Source organism: Hyla sarda, chromosome 4, assembly GCF_029499605.1.
Source record: "Hyla sarda isolate aHylSar1 chromosome 4, aHylSar1.hap1, whole genome shotgun sequence".
Taxonomy (NCBI): domain Eukaryota; kingdom Metazoa; phylum Chordata; class Amphibia; order Anura; family Hylidae; genus Hyla; species Hyla sarda.
Genome location: NC_079192.1, coordinates 48449769 through 48476145, shown reverse-complemented (window position 1 = coordinate 48476145; position 26377 = coordinate 48449769). Strand labels below are relative to the sequence as shown.

The 26377-nt window shown below is 41.9% G+C and overlaps 1 protein-coding gene across 1 annotated transcript; it reads right to left on the bottom strand.

Annotated features, from left to right (window-relative positions):
- Positions 1 to 877: 877 nt before the first annotated feature.
- Positions 878 to 24529, bottom strand: LOC130366800 (CD209 antigen-like protein C). Its single transcript, XM_056569155.1, has 4 exons — positions 24433 to 24529; positions 16893 to 17056; positions 11772 to 11881; positions 878 to 1736 (listed from the first exon to the last, which is right to left on the bottom strand). Exons 1-4 carry the CDS (start codon positions 24473 to 24475, stop codon positions 1598 to 1600), a joined length of 456 nt encoding a protein of 151 aa, XP_056425130.1. The 5' UTR covers positions 24476 to 24529; the 3' UTR covers positions 878 to 1597.
- Between the last annotated feature and the right edge of the window lie 1848 nt (positions 24530 to 26377).

Genomic DNA, 26377 nt, shown 5'->3' with positions numbered 1-26377 from the left:
AAAGCCACAGCGTTTTTTGTTGTGTTTTTTCTATGGCATAAAATTCTCGGTGAGGTAAATGCTAAGCGTATAAATTAAAAAAATCAAAACTTGGATTTGGAGGAAGTTTTTAAAAAGCAGCCTATGAGACCCAAAGAAAAGAAAAATGGCCAAAGGATTTAAAACAAAAAACACACAAAAAAAAAACATAGAATACATTCAAGTTAACTATTGACTTGCAGCTAACATCTGGATAAGGCGTTTTTACAAAGAAAAAACGCTGTGCGGACAAACGTGCGTTTTTACAGGCGTTTGTGCCATAAAATTTAAAGTATAACTCGAGCTTAAAGGGGTACTCCGGTGAAAAGCTTTTTTCTTTGAAATCAACTGGTGCCAGAAAGTTAAACATATTTGTAAATTACTTCTCTTAAAATACTTAATCCTTCAAGGACTTATTAGCTGCTGAATGCTACAGAGGAAATTCCTTTCTTTTTGGAACACTGATGACATCAAGACCACAGTGCTCTCTGCTGACATCTCTGTCCATTTTAGCAACCATGCATAGCAGATGTATGCTAAGGGCAGCATGGTGGCTCAGTGGTTAGCACTCCGGCCTTGCAGTGCTGGGGACTTGGGTTCAAATCCCACTAAGGACAACAATAAATAAACAGTTATTATTATTATTAGAATAACGTCAGCAGAGAGCACTGTGCTCATGATGTCATCAGAGAGCATTCCAAAGAGAAAAAATTTCCTCTGTAGTATTTAGCAGCTAATAAATCCTTGAAGGATTCAGATTTTTTAAGAGAAGTCATTTCCAAATCTGTTTAACTTTTTGGCACCAGTCGATTTAAACGAAAAAAGGTTTTCACCGGAGTACCCCTTTTAAGGGTAAAGATTACACAGGTTCAGAATAACCCAGGTAAAAAAATGTAAAACAACCTTTAAAAAAAATGTTATGGTTAGGCATAAATTGAATAGCTAATTAGGAAATCAGGTGGGTGGGTGGCAGTGCATATTAAAGAACATTTACAACATTTCTAAAGCTGGTAGCAAAAAAAAAACTGAAAAAAAAAACATCAATACTTGGATAATCTATTGAGAAGAGAGGACATTTGGAGAAAAGTAAAATGTGGAAAGCAAGACAAAAGAAATCCATCAGCATAAAATATTTATTTTAAAGTACATGTAAAGAAAGGCTGACTAAAGGCCACTAAATCATCCACCAGTTTGTTAATCTACCATGAGAGAGGCAAATAACGTCTCTAATGGCTGTTGCTGGGAACATCGTTAAAAACCCTCCGTTTTAGGAACTTTCCGACTGCTGCCGGCTGTCGGGTTTTCAGTTTCACAATCTCACACTTTTTCGTGTGTTTCACATTACACTCCGAGAGTTTTTGGTGATTTACTCACACGCCCCATTTAGTTGAAAACACGCCCATTTGGTGTGTTTTAAGAAACACTCGGAGAGTTTTAGAAATGGAGTGTTTTTTTGGTCGCAAACATTGTCGCATCGGGAATGCGACTAAAAATCAGGCGCAAAACCCGACAAAAAGACTCGGGATCATGTTAGTAAATGAGGGCCAATATGGCTTAACAGCTTAGGAAACAGCCCCATTTAACAACTCCAGACTCCCCTACATATGTAATTCCGCTTTTCTTGACATGGCCGGTCATTCCATGACTGAACAGCTCCCCAAGTTTCTACACAGTGTTCATTTTTTTCAACATTATTGGGTTCATCTTCATACCAGGCACTGCAAGAAAAGAGAGGTTACCTAAGAAACTAATCTACAATCATCCTAGATGTATATGAAATGTATCTCTGTGTACATTCTGTGGCTTCCATTGGGAACCAGGGATTTCAGAAGCAAGACAAAGAAATGGCTGCAAAGAGTGGATCTTTCTCTGGTTGACCCAACTTCCCCGTACATTACACACATGGCACACTGATACTTCCTCAGCGATTGCATCTAATCATCTCCTCACAGGAGAACCCATAACAGGACATCTCCTTCAATGCCGTTCATTTACTCCTCTAGCATGTTGTACCTGTAGAGTATTTATATATTATGAAAATTCATAGTAGAAACATAAAATATATCAGCATTTATGAAGCATTTGGCCCATCTAGTCTGCCTAATTTTCTGAATACTATGAATAGTTCCTGGCTCTATGTTATATGATGGATAACTTTATGCCTATCCCTATATTATATGAAGGATAGCCTTTTGCCCAGGGACACGCACACATAGGAGTGAAAGGGGGCTGTAGCCCCTGCCCTTTTCCTCACCTGCCCCTCTAGTGCCCTCACAAAAGGAGCTACAGACTCAGGGTGACAGGTGAAGTAAAAAGGATCCGTTGCTGGGGAGTTGTATGTGGTTTAATGGAGGGTGCTGTGCCCTCCCTGCAGCAAGGGGGCGCCACTCACCCTGTCATTATCTGCCGTTTATCTGCTTCTCTCCACACGGAGGAGACAGGAGGAGAGGAGGCAGAGAGAAGCCCCGCCCACAGCATGTCCCCACAAACTTCAGTCTATGCAGCCCTTACTGTAAGTAACTGTAAATATATGTGAGTGACTGTATGTCAGTGTGTGTGTATGTTTATATGTGACTGATTGTATGTCAGTGTGTGTGTGTATATATATATATATATATATATATATATATATATATATATATACATATGTGTGTCTATCTCTATGTATGTGCAGAGAGGGATGGCTGGGGCCTTACTGTAAGTGACTGTAAATATATGTGAGTGATTGTATGTCAGTGTGTGTGTGTGTGTCTATATGTAAATGTATATGCCTATATATGTGAGCAAGTGAATCTATGTATGTATGTGTATATATATATATATATATATATATATATATGTGTGTGTGTGTGTATGTATGTGTGTATATGTGTATATATATATATATATATATATAATATCACTGATCGGTTTGCCCGTTATTTTAAATTTTTAGAGGTCTCCCAAGTTTTTAAGATAGACTGACGAACAGGGAACCTTTTTGAAATTTCTTTATTATTAAAATTATGAACACTTGTCGGGTATATAGTATTAGATCGCACCTTTGCTGCCTATTTCTTGCCTTGAACGTAATTACCATAAAGAGACATGTGTCTTGCTTCTGTCTTCTTGTTGTGTAATATCAGGCAGTATTCAGACTTGCATATATTGTGCGTAATATTGCTATGCACAGTTTTAGCAAAAGTGTGCAATTTTCTCCTTTACTTTCGCATTTAGTATATCAGGCAGTGTTTAAACTGTGCATATATCATGCGTTGTGTTGCTGTGCATAGTTTTTGCAAAAGTGGCTATGTGCAAAATTCTTCTTAACTTTCGCAATTTGTATATCAGTTAATGTTCAGACTGTGCATTTATCATACGTTTGTGTTGCTGTGCACAGTTATTTGCAAAAGTGGCTATGTGCAAGAAATTCTTCTTAACCTTCGCAATTAGTATATCAGGTAGTGTTCAGACTGAGCATATATCATGCGTTATGTTGTTGTGCACAGTTTATTTCAACAATGGCTATGTGCAAAAATTCTTCCTTACTATATCCATAGTTATAGTGCTTGTTCATGTAAGTACATTGCTTATATAGTCCTCATCTACTCATAGCCATGAAGTATTCTTGCATTGTCCACAATTTCTTATTGCACTATTAATTATTAGATATGCCACTTAGCTTATTTTCTTTTTCTTTTGGAGATAAGGTGCGTCTTTGGCATCCTTGGAGCTTGAGTGTGCCTGTTAAGCCGATCCTTAGCCGATCCTACGCGTTTCCTCTGTGCGATTCTTCAGGGACCTTGTTGCGGCTTTTCAAAATCTAGGCTTGCATCTTTGTTTGATAAGCGGCTCCTTTTATGTGTGTGGCTCTGATGCCGGCCATATATATATACATATATATATATATATATATATGAGCAAGTGAATCTATGTATGTGTGTATATATCTGTAAGTGATTGTGTGAACCTGTATGTATGATGTGCTTATTGGCTATATCTTTTAGTATATATTCCATGTTATATGTGTGTCTGTGTATTTATGTTTCTTAATATATATTTGTACCTGTATGTATGTGTCAGTGTCTCTATGTATGTGTGTATATTACCTATGTACTGTATGTGTGTGTATTACCTGTGTACTGTATGTGTGTATATTACCTACCGGTATGTACTGTATGTGTGTATATTACCTATGTACTGTATGTGTGTGTATTACCTGTGTACTGTATGTGTGTATATTACCTATGTACTGTATGTGTGTATATGACCTATGTACTGTATGTGTGTATATGACCTATGTACTGTATGTGTGTATATTACCTGTGTACTGTATGTGTGTATATTACCTATGTACTGTATGTGTGTATATTACCTGTGTACTGTATGTGTGTATATTACCTATGTACTGTATGTGTGTATATTACCTGTGTACTGTATGTGTGTATATTACCTATGTACTGTATGTGTGTATATTACCTGTGTACTGTATGTGTGTATATTACCTATGTACTGTATGTGTGTATATGACCTATGTACTGTATGTGTGTATATGACCTATGTACTGTATGTGTGTATATGACCTATGTACTGTATGTGTGTATATGACCTATGTACTGTATGTGTGTATATTACCTATGTACTGTATGTGTGTATATGACCTATGTACTGTATGTGTGTATATGACCTATGTACTGTATGTGTGTATATTACCTGTGTACTGTATGTGTGTATATTACCTATGCACTGTATGTGTGTATATTACCTATGTACTGTATGTGTGTATATTACCTATGTACTGTATGTGTGTATATTACCTATGTACTGTATGTGTGTATATTACCTATGTACTGTATGTGTGTATATGACCTATGTACTGTATGTGTGTATATGACCTATGTACTGTATGTGTGTATATGACCTATGTACTGTATGTGTGTATATGACCTATGTACTGTATGTGTGTATATGACCTATGTACTGTATGTGTGTATATGACCTATGTACTGTATGTGTGTATATGACCTATGTACTGTATGTGTGTATATTACCTATGTACTGTATGTGTGTATATTACCTATGTACTGTATGTGTGTATATTACCTGTGTACTGTATGTGTGTATATTACCTATGTACTGTATGTGTGTATATTACCTGTGTACTGTATGTGTGTATATTACCTATGTACTGTATGTGTGTATATGACCTATGTACTGTATGTGTGTATATTACCTATGTACTGTATGTGTGTATATTACCTATGCACTGTATGTGTGTATATTACCTATGTACTGTATGTGTGTATATTACCTATGTACTGTATGTGTGTATATGACCTATGTACTGTATGTGTGTATATGACCTATGTACTGTGTGTGTATATTACCTATGTACTGTATGTGTGTATATTACCTATGTACTGTATGTGTCTTTATGTTATGTGCTTGTATTTATTGTATGAAGCACATTATTAGGGAATTATTGGAGGAATGTAAGCACAGTATATAGGGAATTTATGGAAGCACAGCATATATTTCATTATATTGGAACATTATATTTTTTATGTATGCTGGCACTGTGTATAGATCCTTAGGGTGCGTTCACGTGTGCCTATTTTTGCTGCAGATTTTGCTTCCCATTGACAATGGGAAGAGAAATCTGCTAAAGCAAATCTGCAGCATATCTGCAGCAGAAAATACTCACGTGTGAACGCACCCTTAGTGGTGGCACAGTATAGTTAAATAATAGTGGCACAGTATATAGTTCATTAATGGTGGCACAGTATATAGGGAATTAATAGATGAATGGTGGCACAGTATATAGGGAATTAATAGATGAATGGTGGCACAGTATATAGGGAATTAATAGATGAATGGTGGCACAGTATATAGTTCATTAATGGTGGCACAGTATATAGTTCATTAAAGGTGGCACAGTATATAGGGAATTTATAGATGAATGGTGGCACAGTATATAGTTCATTAATGGTGGCACAGTATATAGGGAATTAATAGATGAATGGTGGCACAGTATATAGGGAATTAATAGATGAATGGTGGCACAGTATATAGGGAATTAATAGATGAATGGTGGCACAGTATATAGGGAATTAATAGATGAATGGTGGCACAGTATATAGTTCATTAATGGTGGCACAGTATATAGTTCATTAATAGTGGCACAGTATATAGGGAATTAATAGATGAATGGTGGCAGAGTATGTAGTTCATTAATGGTGGCACAGTATGTAGTTCATTAATGGTGGCACAGTATATAGTTCATTAATGGTGGCACAGTATATAGTTCATTAATGGTGGCACAGTATATAGTTCATTAATGGTGGCACAGTATATAGGGAATTAAGGGGGGTACGGTATATAATTAAAGGGAAACTGACAGGCTGTTTACTCGCAGTAAACCCAATACACTAGGTTACAGTGCATGTATACAAAAATTGGTCTTTACATTTTCTAGGTATTGCCCCACATTGCTAGTATGCGAAGTCAGTCTTGTGATCAATGGAGGCGGAGCTTCCCTGCCTCCATCCTGTATGCTGTGCTATGCCTGGCCGTCTTTGTATATTTATAATTATTTTTTTTTTTGCCAGCTCTAGTATATTGTAGCATGTAAGCATATATTAGTGTGGTGTCCATCTCTTCAGTGTAAGAACGAGAGCTGTGTGGAGATTCCTGCATAAGGTGGATGCTGGGTTATTGGGGCTGGGTGATGGGTGCTGGGTGATTGGTGCTGGGTGATTGGTGCTGGGTGATTGGTGCTGGGTGATGGGTGATGGGTGCTGGGTGATTGGTGCTGGGTGATTGGGGCTGGGGGATGGGTGATTTGGGGATGGGTGATTTGGGGATGGGTGCTGGGTGATTGGTGCTGGGGGATGGGGGATTTGGGGATGGGTGATTTGGGGATGGGGGCTGGGTGATGGGTGCTGGGTGATTGGGGATGGGTGATTGGGGATGGGTGCTGGGTGATTGTTGATGGGTGCTGGGTGATGGGTTCTGGGTGATTGGGGATGGATGCTGGGTGATTGGTGCTGGGTGATTGGTGCTGGGTGATTGGTGCTGGGTGATTGGTGCTGGGTGATGGGTGCTGGGTGATGGGTGCTGGGTGATTGGTGCTGGGTGATTGGTGCTGGGTGATTGGTGCTGGGGGATGGGTGATTTAGGGATGGGTGCTGGGTGATGGGTGCTGGGTGATTGGTGCTGGGGGATGGGTGATTTGGGGATGGGTGATTTGGGGATGGGTGCTGGGTGATGGGTGCTGGGTGATGGGTGCTGGGTGATGGGTGCTGGGTGAATGGGGATGGGTGATTGGGGATGGGTGCTAGGTGATTGTTGATGGGTGCTGGGTGATGGGTGATTGGGGATGGGTGCTGGGTGATTGGGGATGGGTGCTGGGTGATTGGTGATGGGTGCTGGGTGATTGGTGATGGGTTCTGTCATATAGAGGTCAGACCGGGGCATATAGGGGGAGATTTATTAAAACCTTTGCAGAGGAAAAGCCCTCAGCAAAACGATCTGATTTGTTGCTATGGACAACTGCACCGCTCTTTCTCTGCACAGGTTTTGATGAATCTCCTCTATAATACAGTATATAATAGGGCAGCTGTCACATGTTTTCTGTAAATAAGATTGACAGCACAGACAAAGTGTATATACACATGGCGGACCTCAGAGAAACTGTTCTTGACTCGATTTTACAAAAACACCAACTTTTATGGGGATAGGAATGTAGAGGAGGCCCGGCGGGAGTCCACTGTATCCCTGGGCCGCAGTACATCTGCCCATTAAGTCTGGCAGACGTTTTTTAAATTATGAAAAGTGCCCTCTTTTTTTACTTGAGCCCCTGCCCTCCAAAATGTCTGTGCACGTCCCTGCTTATGCCTGTCCCTATCTTATATGAAGGATAGCCTTTTGCCTATCCCTATCTTATATGACGGATAGCCTTATGCCTATCCCTATCTTATATCAAGGATAGCCTTATACCTGTCCCTATCTTATATGAAGGATAGCCTTATGCCTATCCCTAGCTTATATGTAGGATAGCCTTATACCTATCTCTATCTTATATGAAGGATAGCCTTATACCTGTCTCTATCTTATATGAAGGATAGCCTTATACCTGTCCCTATCTTATATGAAGGATAGCCTTATCTTATATGAAGGATAGCCTTATACCTGTCCCTATCTTATATGAAGGATAGCCTTATACCTGTCCCTATCTTATATGAAGATAGCCTTATGCCTATCCCTAGCTTATATGTAGGATAGCCTTATACCTATCTCTATCTTATATGAAGGATAGCCTTATACCTGTCTCTATGTTATATGAAGGGTAGCCTTATACCTGTCCCTATCTTATATGAAGGATAGCCTTATCTTATATGAAGGATAGCCTTATACCTGTCCCTATCTTATATGAAGGATAGCCTTATCTTATATGAAGGATAGCCTTATACCTGTCCCTATCTGATATGAAGGATAGCCTTATGCCTATCCCTAGCTTATATGTAGGATAGCCTTATACCTATCTCTATCTTATATGAAGGATAGCCTTATACCTGTCTCTATCTTATATGAAGGATAGCCTTATACCTGTCCCTATCTTATATGAAGGATAGCCTTATCTTATATGAAGGATAGCCTTATACCTGTCCCTATCTTATATGAAGGATAGCCTTATGCCTGTCCCTATCTTATATGAAGGATAGCCTTTTGCCTATCCCTATCTTATATGAAGGATAGCCTCATACCTGTCTCTATCTTATATGAAGGATAGCCTTATACCTGTCCCTATCTTATATGAAGGATAGCCTTATCTTATATGAATGATAGCCTTATACCTGTCCCTATCTTATATGAAGGATAGCCTTATGCCTGTTCCTATCTTATATGAAGGATAGCCTTTTTTTTATTTTATTTTTTTATATCAACCGACTCCAGAAAGTTAAACAGATTTGTAAATTACTTCTATTAAAAAATCTTATTCCTTTCAATAATTATCAGCTGCTGAAGTTGAGTTGTTGTTTTCTGTCTGCCAACAGTGCTCTCTGCTGACATCTCTGCTTGTCTCGGGAACTGCACAGAGTAGAAGAGGTTTGCTATGGGGATTTGCTTCTAAACTGGGCGATTTCCGAGACACGTGTCATCAGAGAGCACTTAGACAGAAAAGAACAACTCAACTTCAGCAGCTCATAAGTACTGAAAGGATTAAGATTTTTTTAATAGAAGTAATTTACAAATCTGTTTAACTTTCTGGAGCCAGTTGATTTATATATATATATATATATATATATATATATATATATATATATATATATATATATCTATCTATATATGAATATATATATATATATATGAAAAAAAGTTTTTTCCTGGATAACCCCTTTAAAATGATTCTGTTGAACCACAGTTCACAAGCAATGTCTGATTTGTATTTGTTCATTTCAGTAAATTTTTATTTATTATTTTTTTATTTTGTCAGTTTCAAGTTATTTCAGGGAGAATTGTGAGTTTTTCTGTCTTTAAAGGAAGGATACCAACAATTTCATCTACGTTTATATATGCTTTTGGTTGTCACCTTGGGCTCCCACTCCCTGCGGCCTCCTCTGTCCTAGCCATGTGCATGTAAGCAGCCATAGGTAATTCACAGGCTGTTTATTCACCCTCCTGGTGCTGGGGATGGTGCAGTGGGGGATGCTTTGTCAGTGTCTGCCCTTGTAGTTCCGGATTCCTCTGCGCCTCCTAACCTGGTGGACAGTGAGGAGGGGGCTGCCATATTCTTTGATGCCCCTTATGCCCCTGACTGGCCCCCTTTCAAGTTGGCCTGTTGGTCGTCCCTTGGAGAAAGTCAGTCCCGCATGGTGTTGGATCATCAAGAGGTGGTTCCTACTCCGTCAGTTCCTTTACAAGCCCTAGTGAGTTTGATTTTGCTGGGTTTGGGATTCATAAGAGTTCAGAAAGGGGTTGTCCTGTTCCTTAAAGCCCTCTTGTCCCAGTTGGATGCGGGTTTGCAGGTGGTGGCTAAACCCTCGGCGGCAAAGCGGGCCCCATTGCCAGTTAAGGCAGGGATTCAGAGAAAAGCCTGCCGACTGTAAGCCCCACATTGCCAAGGCCATGGGGAATTGGTTGCAGGCTTTTGCGTTTCGAGGCTGGCTAGGTATTTCCGTTTTTGGTGGTGCGCCATAAGCAGCTGGAGGGTAACAATTGTCATCTCACGACAAGGGACAAGATCCACTTGAACAATATAGGAATAGGCATATTTTTGTCCGGTTTGCAAGATGGTGTGGAGCAAGCCTTGTTTGTATTAGGAGGGAATCGGAGATCAGTGTTAGGGGATACATGAGCTCTCCATGGTGGGGGAGAAATATTTAGGAAGGGGGTGGGGGTCTTGAGAAGGGAAATATATCTCTTTCCCTTTGTGTTTCTGGCCCCTTGGGAGCTTACCGGCAGTGAAGGAGCAGGATCTCCAGTCCTCCCTGATTATCCTGTACTTATTCACATTTTGCACTTGTTTGCACTTTCATACGTTGTTATAAAAAAAAGTGTTAAAAAAAACAAAGAAAAAAAAGGAGCAAATATTCTTGAAGTTAAAAAAGGAAACAAAAAGCTCCCTCTGAACGTGTGGTTGTATTTGGCGGAGTTTCCCTTTCGGGGCGTTGTTTACTGTATTTTTCTTATCAGCTATATATAAGTCATAGCTTGGCGGGCGAGAAGAATTTCTTGAGGAGTTGGAGGAGAAAAGGCAGACTTGCCCAGCATAGCACTTCACTCCTGGGTTTCTGTAAAACTGTTAACAATTCTGTTTTTTGTGGAAGTATTAATAAAAAATACCCGACCCCTTATGTTTAGAAAAGTTGATATGGTTGTTGTGTCTTTATTCTAGGGCATGGAATTAGTAAGCATAGGCAAAACTCAGTGTAGAGTCAGTCTAGAAATACGGTCTCCAGTATTATGACCTGGGGAGGTCTCACCATTGATCTGTACAGTGGCATGATCACTTCCCTCTCTACTGCTAATTCCTCTCCCTATACACCCATGGGCACGTCCCTCTCTACTGCTAATACCTCTCCATTTACACCCATGAGCACTTCCCTCTATACTGCTAATACCTCTCCCTATACACCCATAAACACTTCCCACTATACTACCAATACCTCTCCCTATACACCCATAAACACTTCCCACTATACTGCTAATACCTCTCCCTATACACCCATGAGCATTTCCCTCTCTACTGCTAATACTTCTGCCTATACACCCATGAGAACTTCCCTCTCTACTGCTAATATCTATCCTTATACACCCATAAACACTTCCCACTATACTACTAATACCTCTCCCTATGCACCCATAAACACTTCCCACTATACTGCTAATACCTCTCCCTATACACCCATGAGCACTTCCCTCTCTACTGCTAATATCTATCCTTATACACCCATAAACACTTCCCACTATACTACTAATACCTCTCCCTATACACCCATAAACACTTCCCACTATACTGCTAATACCTCTCCCTATACACCCATGAGCACTTCCCTCTCTACGGCTAATATCCCTCCCTTTATACCCAAGCATTCTGATAGCATTATATTGTCTGCCTGCCTTTAATTCCTCTGAAATAATGACCCCTAAATCCCTTTCCTCAGATACTGAGGTTAGGACTGTATTGGTTAGGACTGTGTTGCATTCTATATTTTGCGCTTGGGTTTTTACGAACAAGGTGCATTAGCTCATCCACAATAGTATTTTCTCACCTGTATGTCAGCGGCGATCCATCTGTCCACACCCACATGTCAATGTCTTTAGGATCTCGTCTCAGTCCTATCCAAAATGCTTCTTGTTGTATGAATGTCCATAAAGAAGACTGGAAACAAATAAAGGTATTGTCACTTACTAATGTATTATCTCCTGTGTTTGTAATAATAAATCTGCCTAACTGAGCAGAGATAAAGGAACAAGGAAGATATCTAGAAAAGTTATGACACAACTATTGGACGGTCTTACAATGTTATTAATTTCCCACTTGCAACCCAGCACCTTACTAGAACTGTACAAAGCCCCATTTACTGGAATGTATTCTCATTAGTGGCGGATGAAGATCTGTGGAATTTGGAGGCCAAGTCAACTCCATGAACATTTTGTCATGTCCCTATAACCTGAACAATGTAGTCGGGGCATAATAATGCTAAGGTAATTTAACTAGAAAACCATTTTTTTTCCTGAACGTGTTATCACCTATTTACCACTGAATTCCAACATTAATGCATTACATATTTTTGGTCTGGAAAAAGTCCTGAATACTATAAATAGTCCCTGGCCCTATGTTATATGAAGGATAGCCTTATGCGTATCCCATGCATGCTTTAAATCCTTCATTGTAATGGCAGCTAACACTTCTGCAGGAAGGCTATTCCATGCATCCACTACTCTCTCAGTAAAATAATACTTCCTGATATTATTGCAGAAACCTTTCCCCTGTAATATAAAACAATGCCTCTTGTGGTAGTTTTTCTCCTATATATATATATATATATATATATATATATATATCTCCTCTCTTCCTTTACTGTTAATTACCTTTATGTTTATACAAGTCTCTATCATATCCCCTCTGTCTCATCTTCTATACATGTTCTGTCTCATCTTCTATACATGTTAAGGTCTATTAACCTTTCCCCTTATTTTTTTTCCTGCAACCAATGTACTAGTTTAGTAGATTCTTCCCTAAACTCTCCCCATAGTATTTATATCCTTCTGGAGATAGAGTCTCCAGTACTGCGCACAATACTCCAAGTGAGGTTTTACCAGTGCTCTGTACAACCATGGCTGGTGCAAGGATTTTTGCCACCCTAGGCAAAAGCTAATTTTGCCGCCTATTGAACTACCCATTGCCACGGTGGTGCTGGCTTGGCGGTGCTTTGGATGAGTGGCGGGGGCTTTGGATACTGGCTACTAACTTTCATGCAGTGGGCCCCCATCTAGAGGGCCCTTTAGGCAGCTGCCTATTTTGCCTATAGGCAGAACCGACCCTGTGTACAGCAGCATGAGCACTTCTCTCTTTCTACTTTTAATACATCTCCCTATACACCCATGAGCACTTCCCTCTCTACTGCTAATACCTCTCCCTATACACCCATGCGCACTTCCCTCTCTACTGCTAATACCTCTCCCTATACACCCATGAGCACTTCCTTCTCTACTGCTAATACCTCTCCCTATACACCTATGAGCACTTCCCTCTCTACTGCCAATACCTCTCCCTATACACCCATGAGCACTTCTCTCTCTGCTGCTAATACCTCTACCTATACCCACAAACATTCTGCTAGCATTTCCTGCTGCTCTATTACATTATCTTCCTAACTTTAAGTCTTCTGAAATAATTAACAATAAACCCCTTTCCTCAGATACTGAGATCAGGGCTGTATCACTGATTCTATATTCTGCCCTTGGGTTTTTACACCCCAGGTACATTATCTTGCTCTTGTCCACATTAAATTTTAGTTGACAGAGTTCTGTCATTCCTCTAGTTTAACTAAATCCTTTCCCATCTGGCAGAGCCCTCCAGGTACATCGACTCTGTTACATATCTTTGTGTCATCAGCAAAAAGACCAAGACCTTACCATAAAGATCTTCTACAATATCACTGATAAATATATTACAAAATTGGGTCCCAGTGAGGTCCCCACTGGTAACAAGACCTTGCTCTGACTATTCTCCATTGACTACAACCCTCTGTTGTCTGTCACTCAGCCACTGCCTAATCCATTCAACAATATGGGAGTCCAAGCTCAATGACTGCAGTTTATTGATAAGTCGTCCTGAAGTAAACCCATGTTATCTTGCAATCCATGGAGTTTTAGATGTTCCACAATCCTATCCTTTAGTAGAGTTTCATTAATTTCCCCACTATTGATGTCAGATTTACTGACCTATAGTTGCCTCATTCCTCCCTACAACCTTTCTTATGAATGGGGACAACATTTGCTAATTTCCAATCTTTTGGGGTTACTCCTAATCTGTTAACAGTTTTGCTACAACATTGCTACGTTTTTTAAATAGTTTTGGGTGTATCCCATCAGGCCCATGTGACTTCTTTGTCTTTACTTTAGACGGCTGACTTATAACCTATTCCTCTGCAAAGACACATGCATCTAAAGAGGAATTTGTCTTTCTTCCTAATTGATGTCCTTTTCCTTCATTTTCTTTTGTAAACACTGAACAGAAGTATTCATTGAGTCAGTCAGATAGTTATTATCCTCTTCTATATACCTCCCTTTGTTTTAATTTAGTAATTACTAGTGATGTCGCGAACATAAAATTTTCGGTTCGCGAACTTCCGCAAATGTTCGTGAACCGGGCGAACCGCCATTGACTTCAATGGGCAGGCGAATTTTAAAACCCACAGGGACTCTTTCTGGCCACAATAGTGATTTAAAAGTTGTTTCAAGGGGACTAATACCTGGACTGTGGTGTGCCGGAGGGGGATCCATGGCAAAACTCCCATGGAAAATTACATAGTTGATGCAGAGTCTGGTTTTAATCCATAAAGGGCATAAATCCCCTATTATTCCTAAATTCTTTGGAATAACGTGCTTTAGTCCCCTTTGGGCAGCACATAGAGCCCCCTTTTAGGCATCATATAGTTAGATCCCCCCTTTAGGCAGCACATAGATTCCCCCATATTAGGCAGCACATAGTTAGAGCCCCCCTTTAGGCAGCACATAGTTAGATCCCCCCTTTAGACGTCACATACTTAGATCCCCCCTTTAGGCAGTACATAGATTCCCCCATGTTAGGCAGCACATAGATTCCCCCATATTAGGCAGCACATAGTTAGAGCCTCCCTTTAGGCAGCACATAGAGCCCCCTTTAGGCAGCACATATTTAGATCCCCCCTTTAGGCAGCACATAGATTCCCCCATATTAGGCAGCACATAGTTAGAGCCCCCCTTTAGGCAGCACTGGTTTTATTTCACAGCCAAAAAAAGTATTGTTTTTTTATTTGAACAACTGTCACACCAAATGTGATTTGCACTAGTGTGACAATTAGCAAAAAAGGTTGCCAGCGGAGTTCCCCTTTTAAGCAGAGGTCCCCAACCTGGGTGTCTCCAGCAGTTGCAAGACACATAGACCGAACTTATAGCCCTTTTTATACTGTAGTTAGTTGCTTGAAGGAAATTAAGTTTTACACCGGAGTACCCCTTTTAACCAGCGGTTCCCTCCCAACCAGGGTGCCTCCAGCTGTTGCAAGACACACGGACTGATATTTGAGCCCTAAAAAGGGCTTTTTTGGGTGCTGTCCTTAAAGCAGATGTTAGACTAGTGCTTTAGAAGTAAACTGGACCCTGAATACACCACCTAGCAGCAACCTAGCTATCGCTTTCCCTATACAGCAGGAGCAGCTTCTCTAACCCTCCACTTTCTAAGCCTGCAGCATGCTGAATGAAGGTAAAATGGCATCCGTGCAGGAGGTAGGAGGGTCTGGAAGGGAGGGACTGCTGCTGATTGGCTGTAATGTGTCTGCTGACTCTGACTCACAGGGTCAAAGTTTACCGCAATGTTAAAGTATAGGGGGCGAATCGAACTTCACATATGTTCGCCCGGCGATGCGAACGCGAACATGCTAAGTTCACCGGGAACTATTTGCCGGCGAACAATTCGCAACGTCTCTGGTAATTACTTGTTTTAATTTCCTTTCTTCACTGACTGAGCTATCTCTTATAACATGCATGGCCTCTTTCTACCAAATCTCGTAAATTCCCCTATCTTCATTGATCTTTTTTTTTTTTTTTTATATAATTACTAAATGCTTGCTTTTTGTTTTTTATGACTTTGGCTTTTACTGATGCCATTATAGATGTAAGTTCCTCAAGTATGGTCCCCATGCTGGTGAAAAGAGGATGAAGATGATGGCCCCCATTTACTAACAGGATTCCTGCTCTTTTTGTCGGGTCTTGCGCCTAAATTCTGTCACACGGACCATGTGACAGAATGTGCGACAGAAAAAAAACTGACAGAATCAATCAGTGGAAAAAGAAAAACTACAAAATGTTTTTTGGGAAAAGGCGCATGTTCCCTACATTTCATCCGAAATCACTTGTTTTTTTGAAAACAACTCTAAAAATCATATAAGTAAGTAAGTTAGTAAATACCATGGAAAAAAAGGTCGGAACAGCAAAAAAAAACTTACACTCCACACTTAGTAAAACGTTACACAGTACCGATAAGTGTCATCGTCCTATTGGCGGACATTGACTATGCGGATAGGGGATACGTTTTCATAAACTGGTCTGCTCTTTTGGCACCTCCCCCCCCCCATATATGCATGCACACTCTTCTCAGCCGAGTGGCATGTGTTCTACAAGTTGAGAGCTGAGTAATCTTCTTTCAGATACCTCTGACTGTGGTTTAAATGGGTAGTCCCATGTAGAGAAACTTATCTCCTATCGAAAGGGGGGTCCGACAGCTGGGTCCCCCTGCAATCTCTTGTATGGTGCTCTGACACTTTGGATAGGGGATAAGTTTTCCTACATGGGACTACCCCTTTAATTCTCCTGAGAACAAAAATATCAAACATGCTGAAATATAACAGCATGTTCCTTCTCTCTGGTCGGCCCATCCTACCAAAATATGAGTCTTTAGCAAAGGGAAATGGCAATCACTTTCATGCTGCCTGAGTCACCGGGATGGCTTCTCCCAACCAGCCTTGGTTGATGGATCTCTATCTATTTGATAGATCTTTCCTAAACCCAATCAAGGCTGAAGCCCCTGAGGACCACCCTGATGACGCATGGTCCAGGCAGTATGAAAGTATTGATCCATTCCCTTTAATTTAATGTGTATGGAGAAGTGTTGGTTTTTCAGGCCTCACCATTTCAGATTCATCTTTAATTACAACAAGGATCCCATTACGTTCTGCACAAAGCTCTTTGCTCCTTTCCCAATTTTCTCTGATTGTTGAAAAATAGTAACAATTGGACCTGATCAGATTCCATCCAGGAGGACAAGTTTTGCAGGAGCCTTTTGTGATGTTCACTATGAAGTAGAAAAAGACAAAAAACAGTCAGTAAGGCAATGATGGGCCTCATTTACTAAGAGTGTCGGGTTTTTACTAGTGGGAAATGTTGTTTCAGACCTGTAGGATTCCATTCAATTTACTATTGGGATCAGAGATTTAGGCTAGTTTGACACTACGGAAATTCCGCCTGCAATTCCACTTTGAAATTGCAGGCAGAAATTCTGCTTACTAAAATGTGTAGTGTAGTGAATGGGTTTTCCGTTAACAAATTCACACTTCGGAATTTGTGAACGGAAAATCCGCTTGAAAATTTCCGCCTGAAGAATGGTGTTGCTCATTCTTCAGGAGGAAATACTCGCGGAACACATTGCAGTCTATTGGAGATTGCAGTGTCCGCGCGGTCCTAGTGCCGACTGATTCAGTCGGCACTAGCCACACTCGGAATCTCTGGGCGGAAATTTTGTGTCCGGAGATTCCGCAGTGTGAACCTAGAAAACTTTCTGATCAGCTTTTTCTAAGTGGAAATTTCCAGCCATTTATTCACAGGATTTTTTGTGAATTCAATAGTAAATTGGTCGGGTTGAGAAACCACACCCCTTTTTTGGGCAGCCATGACCCCTTTGCGTCAGACCACAGCTTTTCACAATGCAATGTCGGGCTAGTTGGATTTTCCTGATCCACATTGTTGCACACTGTCTGAGACATTTCTCAGACACTATGCACCAAAATAACTTGGAATAACTTGACAAAAACTAGTGGGTTTTGGTTTAGTAAATCAGGGCCCATGTGTACATTTCATCTGGAGAACTTGAACTTGAGTAGTTAGAGCGGACATCTCTAGCTAAACAGATCATGGAGGATTTAGGCTAGGTTCAGACTACAGACTACAGAGTGTTTGTGTCAGGATTCGGCAGGCTGGAGGTGGATCCTCTGTGTCAGAGAGGGATTGGCGTGGACCGTGTCGGTGGACCGCTTCTAAGTTGCTACTGGTTTTCACCAGAGCCCGCCGCAAAGCGGGATGGACTTGCAGCGGCGGTAGCAACCAGGTCGTATCCACCGGCAACGGCTCAACCTCTCTGACTGCTGAGATAGGCGCGGTACAAGGGATTAGACAAGAGCAGGGTCGGACGTAGCAGAAGGTCAGGGAAGGCAGCAAGGATCGTAGTCAGGGGCAACGGCAAGAGGTCTGGAACACAGGCTAGGAACACACAAGGAACGCTTTCACTGGCACAATGACAACAAGATCCGGCAAGGAAGTGCAGGGGAAGTGAGGTGATATAGGGAAGTGCACAGGTGAAGACACTAATTAAAACCCATGCGCCAATGAGTGGCGCACCGGCCCTTTAAATCGCAAAGACCCGGCGCGCGCGCGCCCTAGGGAGCGGGGCCGCACACGCCGGGGCAGCACAGACGCGGAGCGAGTCTGGTAAGCGTGTCGGGATGCGCACCGCGAGTGGGCGCGTCCCGCATCGCGAATCGCATCCCGGCTGGGGGCATTATCGCAGCGCACCCGGTCAGCTGGTCTGACCGGGGCGCTGCGAACAGGAGAACGCTGTGAGCGCTCCGGGGAGGAGCGGGGACCCGGAGCGCTCGGCGTAACAGTTTGTCTGCATAGAAATTATGTATTGAAATTCTGGTGCAGCAGATTACTACTGAATTTCACTATGAAATTTAATCTGCAGAGCTTCCGCTGATTTACTTCAATGGGTAGAAAATCAATAGCAAAATACGCACATGTGAATGTATTCTTAGGGCTTGTTCACGTGTCTGGATTTGTGAGTTAGCAGCGTGTTTCCCATTTAGAGTGGGCTCTCTGCTGAAGACATTCGGCAGCAGACTCCCCACTGCAGAAAATTGCTGCAGACCCCAATCTAAAAATCCCATATCTTTAGAAAGCCTACAACCTACCATAACCCTGGTGCCCCTGTATTGTCCTATGAACGGCTGCTTCCCTACCTTCTCACAGATTACCATCTGACCTTCTCACCTTTTGTTTCATTACCATCTCCTTGTAGACTATAGGGCTATGTTTACAGGACAGAATTCCACTATGAAGTTACGAGTGCTGTGATTTTATATTCCCTGCCAGGAACCGTGATTGGTCTGCACTGACTGACCAATCACAGCTCGCAGCAGCGAATTTGAAATCATGGCACCCACTCTATCCAACCCATCCTAGTACTGCAGAGTAGCTCATTGTGACTACAGCATCTATAGGATCACAGAGGAAGGGGGTTACCTCTGCTCCTCAGGTAGCCTTAGCAACTGGAGGGCTAACACTTCTGTTGTCATGGCTACAGAAGGCAATCAGACTCTGCCTAAGGCAGCTGTATTATGCCTAGCAGTGTAACTCTGACAAACATAGGCATAATACAGGGCAGTACAGATGTGTACTGCACTCTATCTATATCTATCTATATATATATATATATATATATATATATATATATATATATATATATAAAACAGCTTGGCCCTTATTTACTAAAAGTGTTGTGTAGGTTTCTTTGTGGGTTTTAATTCCCTACAATTTATTCTCCACAGTATTTACTAAGGTTTACCTACATTTTCCACTTTCCCTACACTTTGCTTTTTTTTACACATGCTCTGATCTGTGGAGTTTTCTTCAGCTCAAATCCACCACATTTTGTGTGGAAACCTTAGTAAATATGTTGGGTTTTTGTGAAAATTTCGGGAACACGCCCCTTTTCCGAGACAATGCCCCCTTCTCCCGGCAGCGACGCCCCTTTTCCGGGTTTTCTTAGCAAAATGGAGAGTTAGTCTGGGTTTTTTCAATTTTGGCGCAAATTCGGACGCAACATCTGGCGCAGACAGAATTTCTGGCGCAATGCGACAGAATCTGGCGCACAACCCGACAAAACATGTTGTGTTTGCAATAGTAAATTATGGCCAATGTGTGTATGTGTGTGTGTGTATGTGTGTGTGTGTATGTTCCAGCATCACGTCCAAACGGCTAAAGATATTAACATGAAACTTGGCACACATGTTACTTATATGTCAACAACAAATATAGGATAGGTCATTTAACCCTTACTCACCCCCAATTGCCAGGGTCGGGGTTTTTGTTTAAAGTCCCATTCAAGTCTATGGGAATTATATGTTACTGCATAACTTCCAAATGGCTGGAGATATTTCGATAATACTTGGTCACATGTTACTTATATGTCCACTTAAAATATAGGATAGTTAATTTAACCCTTAACTACCCCCATTTGTGAGGGTCAGGGTTTTTGTTTAAAGTCCCATGAAAATCAATGGGAAATGTATGTTCCCACATAACTTCCGTACGGCTGGAGATATTTCAATACCTGGTACACATATTACGGGTCGGGATAGGAGGTCGAGATAGGAGGGCGGGATAAGAGGACGGGATATGAGGTCGGGATAGGTGGTCAGGATAGGAGGTCGGGATAGGAGGTCGAGATAGGAGGTCAGGATAGGAGGTTGTGATAGGATGATGGGATAGGAGGTCGGGATGGAAGGTCGGGATAGGAGGTCGAGATAGGAGGTCGGGATAGGAGTTGGGATAGGAGGACGGGATAGGAGGTCGAGATAGGAGTTCGAGATAGGAGTTCGAGATAGGAGGATGAGATAGGAGGTCGGGATAGGAGGTCGGGATAGGAGGTCGGGATAGGAGGGCGGGATATGAGGTCGGGATAGGAGTACGGGATAGGAGGACGGGATAGAAGGACAGGATAGGAGGTCGGGATAGGAGGTCGGGATAGGAGGACGGGATAGGAGGTCGGGATAGGAGGTCGAGATAGTAGTTCGAGATAGGAGGATGAGATAGGAGGACAGGAGAGGAGGACGGGATAGGAGGACAGGATAGGAGGACAGGATAGGAGGACGGGATAGGAGGTCGGGATAGGAGGTCAGGATAGGAGTTCAAGATAGGAGGTCGAGATAGGAGGTTGAGATAGGAGGTCAAGATAGGAGGTTGAGATAGGAGGACGGGATAGGAGGATGCGATAGGAGGTCGGGATATGACAACAATATATGAGGTCGGGATATGAAGTCAAAAGCTTCCTCCTTTGTTTATTTTCCTCCCCAACAAGGATTAGAAAGGAAAAACCGGGCAACGCCGGGTACTCAGCTAATCTATATATATATATATATATATACACACAACTCAATGTGTGTGTGTATGTATGTATGTGTGTATGTTCCAGCATCACGTCCAATTGGCTAAAGATATTAACATGAAATTTGGTACACATGTTACTCATATGTCAACAACAAACAAAGGAGAGATGATTTAACCCTCAATCCAAACGAAGAAATACTCAGCACCACTTGGTATATGAACAACTTTAAGGTGTGGGGGTTAGTAATAGTGCAGCAGATGGCCCCTTGAAGCTACAATGCGCCTGTCAGGAGCTGACACGTGAAAACATAGGTACAGTCTCAGAAAATGAATGCTTAAAGAAGAAGCACAGAACACTCACCAAGTCTTGCATGCTGTAACTTCTTTATTGTTCACATGAACATGCGGGTTATGGCAGACAGGGGAGCAGGTGGAAAGGACACGGGGGTATGGTGCTGGCGGCGGACAGTTGCGCGCCTATGAGGTCAGGATATGGGGATGGGATATGAGGTCGGGATATGGAGACGATATATGAGGACGGGATATGAGGACGAGATATAGGAACGGGATATGAGGACGGGATATAGGGAAGGGAAATAAGGATGGGATATGAGGTCAGGATATGAGAATGGGATATGAGGTTGGGATATGAGGATGGGATATGAGGACGGTATATGAGGACAAAATATGAGGATGGGATAAGAGGTCAAGATATGAGGACAAAATATGAGGACAGGATATGAGGAGGGGATTTGGGGTCGGGATATGAGGTAGGAATATGAGGAGGGTATATGGGGTCAGGATTTAAGGACAAGATATAAGGACAAAAGCTTCCTCCTTTGTTTCTTTTCCTCCCCCACCAAGGATAAGGTAGGAAAAACCGGGCAGCGCTTGGTACTCAGCTAGTATGTTTATAAAAAAAAGAAAACATGTACTGTTGAAAAAAAAAAATAATAATTGTAAAAACAATAATTGTAAAAAAAGAAAATGAAAAAATTATTGTAAAAAAAAAATAAATAAGAAAGAATGAGAAAGATGGTGTGATGCCCTAAAAACATTGTATTTGAAATATGGGTGAATAAAATTACAACTAGTTTTTAACTACTTGGCTTACGTGCGCCAAATTTTTATCAAATCAGATCAGAGTTTGTCTTTATGTAAAGTCCAGTTTAGGGCCACATTGAGGGAAAATATATGTGAGAGAAATTATAACTTGCAATCAGGATTAGTAGGGAAAAAAAAATAATATATATATATATATATATATATATATATATATATATATATATATATAGAGGGAGAGAGAGAGAGAGATAAAAATAAATAAAACACTAATGGGGTTTGCTATAAGCCACCAAATATAATGGATGCGGCAGGAGACCAATTAATGAGGCAAATAGAAAAGGCAGCAAATCAGAATGAGGTGATTATAATGGGGGACTTTAATTATCCTGATATAAACTGGGAGACTGAGAACTGTGAATCTCATAAAGGAAACAGGTTTCTGACTATAGCTAAAGACCATTATCTGTCCCAAATGGTGCTGGACCCGACCCAACATACCTGACAAAGTTATTAATATGCAGGTAGCAGGACACCTAGGAAATAGTGACCTCAATATAACACATTATAACTAGAGAGGAGCACATTTTTGAAAAGTTTGATTCGCCGGGCTCATCCAACTTTCTCAAAATGTTTGATTCTGGTCAAACTAGTTCATTGCAAACTGGCAATTAAATAAGCCCACTGGGCCACTCCCATGCTCTGTTTAGCGCCAGCTCACATAGTATTTAAACACCATGTTACCTGCTGTACACTGAGGAAGAGGGGGATACCCTCAAAACGCGTCATCCTTGCTGTACTAAGTTTTATAATTTTTTTAATGTAATGAAAGCGATCCACAAGTGGATCTTTCACAAGAAAATCTGTGACTGTGATGCTTGAGCCGCCAGCGCCTGGAACTATTGGTCTTTTTTTTTCTATCTATTCTGGATATTTAAAGCGTATGTTGAAATCTATTTTCTTATACTCAAGAGTCTGGCACAGAACAACAACCTGTACAGAAATATGTATGCAACATGATATGAATTGCAGGCTGATGTATGAGCATATCACATGCAATTCATATAATGTTGTATACATAACTGAGTGCGCTTCATGTGGATTAAAATATGTCCGCAGTACCAGTAGAGCATTCAATACTAAAATATGATATTGGTAGAACTAATGATCGTAACATTTCTAGTGTTTGACACCAACGTATGGTTGGTAATATTTAAACCCATGTTATAGAAAAAGCATAAAAGAGAATATATCCCTGGATCAACGTTCTGTCCCTATAAGGCCATGTTCACACGGCGTGGAATTTCTGCCTGGAAAACACGGCTAGGACCGCTCAGAAATGCGACAAGTCTATTCATTTTGCGGATGCCGGAATCTGGAAATTGCAGCAGAATCCCAGCCACCTAAAAGTAAGAAGATAAATCAACCGCAGCATTGCTGTCAGGATTCGGCAGGCTGGAGGTGGATCCTCTGTGTCAGAGAGGGATTGGCGTGGACCATGTCGGTGGACCGGTTCTAAGTTGCTACTGGTATTCACCAGAGCCCGCCGCAAAGCGGGATGGTCTTGCTGCGGCGGTAGTGACCAGGTCGTATCCACCGGCAACGGCTCAACCTCTCTGACTGCTGAGATAGGCGCGGTACAAGGGATTAGAAAAGAGCAGGGTCGGACGTAGCAGAAGGTCAGGGCAGGCAGCAAGGATCGTAGTCAGGGGCAACGGCAAGAGGTCTGGAACACAGGCTAGGAACACACAAGGAACGCTTTCACTGGCACAATGGCAACAAGATCCGGCAAGGAAGTGCAGGGGAAGTGAGGTGATATAGGGAAGTGCACAGGTGAAGACACTAATTAAAACCCATGCGCCAACCAGTTGGCGCACCGGCCCTTTAAATCGCAAAGACCCGGCGCGCGCGCGCCCTAGGGAGCGGGACCGCGCACGCCGGGGCAGCACAGACGGGGAGCGAGTCTGGTAAGCGGGTCGGGATGCACACCGCGAGCGGGCACGTCCCGCATCGCGAAACGCATCCCGGCTGGGGGCATTATCGCAGCGCACCCGGTCAGCGGGTCTGACCGGGGCGCTGCGAACAGGAGAACGCTGTGAGCGCTCCGGGGAGGAGCGGGGACCCGGAGCGCTCGGCGTAACAATTGCATCATTGCCAAAAATCTGCAGAGAACAGCTGTAGGTGTCGCCCCCTCCCTTTCTATGGTGGTACTTCTCTTATACTTACAGAGGACACCCACGATAATAAGGAGTATACAGAGCAGAGCCATCACAACAAGGAGGGAAACTTTGGATGTTCTGGACCATTTCTTCTGAAAACAGGAATCACCTGGGGGAAAATAATCATATTTTACCTCATTAGCCTTAGGTGTTTTTTATTTAATATATCTACAGGAAGCAAATAAAAGGACATAGGGACAGGATAGAAGTGTAAAATGTGAATGAACGTCTCATTTTACTACTTCAAAAAAAGTAAAAGAGGTTTGAATGCCTGAAGGGTCTCTTGAATATAAATTGGTCATAGAGTGTCCGGCTAATGGGACCTGTATCTATCTGATGTAATGTGTGGGATATCTGGAAGCAAGTGTTCAATATCCGCACAGCACCACCACAGGAAGAATTAAGTATTACACGCTTATAACGTTAAATCAATGGGCTGACGATGTAAAGTGTGGACACGCTGGCTCATCCAGGATGAGAGACTCTTTTTTAGCTCTGCTCTGGTAAATAGATGAGGATCCTGCATAAGGGAACAGTCCCCAAGAACTTTTTTTTTACCTCCCCCGTACAGTGATCCCTCAACTTACAATGGCCTCAACATACAATAGTTTCAACATACAATGGTCTTTTCTGGACCATCATAACTTGAAACCAGACTCAACATACAATGCTATGGACTGTCCAGATCTGTGAAATGTGTCACAACTGGAGGAACTGACCAATCAGAATGGGCATTCACTGGTAAATCACCTCTATTACTGAAGCACATGCAGTGACTGGTGTCTGGTAGTGCCCCCTACAGTACAGGGAGGTATTACATGTTCTGTACTACTCTTTACCTGTATTACTGAAGCGTATGCACTGACTGGTATCTGTTAGCACCCCCCTACAGTACAGGGAGGTATTACATGTTCTGTACTACTCTTTACCTGTATTACTGAAGCGTATGCACTGACTGGTATCTGTTAGCACCCCCTACAGTACAGGGAGGAACTAAAAGTTCTGTACTACTCCTTACCTGTGCCAGGTTTAGCTGCTCCTTTGGACACCAAGTAAGGGCGGCTCCATTTGGGACACTGGGTGTACTGTATAGGACCCTGAAGAAGCTCCTGTCCTCTACATAAACCATTGTTTCCCAACCAGGGTGCCTCCAGCTGTTGCAAAACTACAACTCCCAGCATGCCCGGACAGCCAACGGCTGTCCGGGCATGCTGGGAGTTGTAGTTTTGCAACAGCTGGAGGCACCCTGGTTGGGAAACACTAACCTAGACTGTGATTTACAGCTCCCAGCAGATCTTTATTACTTTTATATGGAAGGATTTGCTTTATCTATATTAGTTATCTACCTCATTTTCTTTCATTCTCACTTTTTCCTATTTTTGGATGACATTTTGGTGGCTTCAGAACCAATTACCAGGTTTCCATAGAGTTATGGTCTCAACATACAATGGTTTCAACATACAATGGTCGTCCTGGAACCAATTAATATTGTAACTTGAGGGACCACTGTATACAGTATACATACAGAACCTATCACAATATGCCCAATACCATCCTAGAGGTATCAGCTAAATATTACCGCTGACTCTGCTGGAGTTGCAGATATATAATGGAAACTATGACAGTTCTGTGAGCAGACATAGGAGAGCCTGTCAAATGAAAGTAGGCAACACATTTATATAGCAGCGGAATCCCACAATATGAATAGACCACATGTCATAATTGAGTTTAAAGGGGTACTCCGGTGAAAAACTTATTTTTTTTTTTAAATCAACTGGTGCCAGAAAGTTAAACAGATTTGTAAATTACTTCTATTAAAAAATCTTAATCCTTCCTGTACTTATTAGCTGCTGAATACTACAGTGGAAATTATTTTCCGTTTGAAACACAGAACTGTCTGCTGACATCATGAGCACAGTGCTCTCCGCTGACATCTCTGTCCATTTTAGGAA

Coding starts and splice junctions, on each gene's coding strand:
- LOC130366800 (XM_056569155.1), bottom strand. CDS start 24,475: ATGGCTCTGCTCTGTATACTCCTTATTATCGTGGGTGTCCTCT. Junction 11,882..16,892: donor TTAAAGATGAATCTGAAATG/GTGAGGCCTGAA, acceptor ATTTGTTTCCAG/TCTTCTTTATGGACATTCAT. Junction 1,737..11,771: donor GGATCGCCGCTGACATACAG/GTGAGAAAATAC, acceptor CTTTTCTTGCAG/TGCCTGGTATGAAGATGAAC.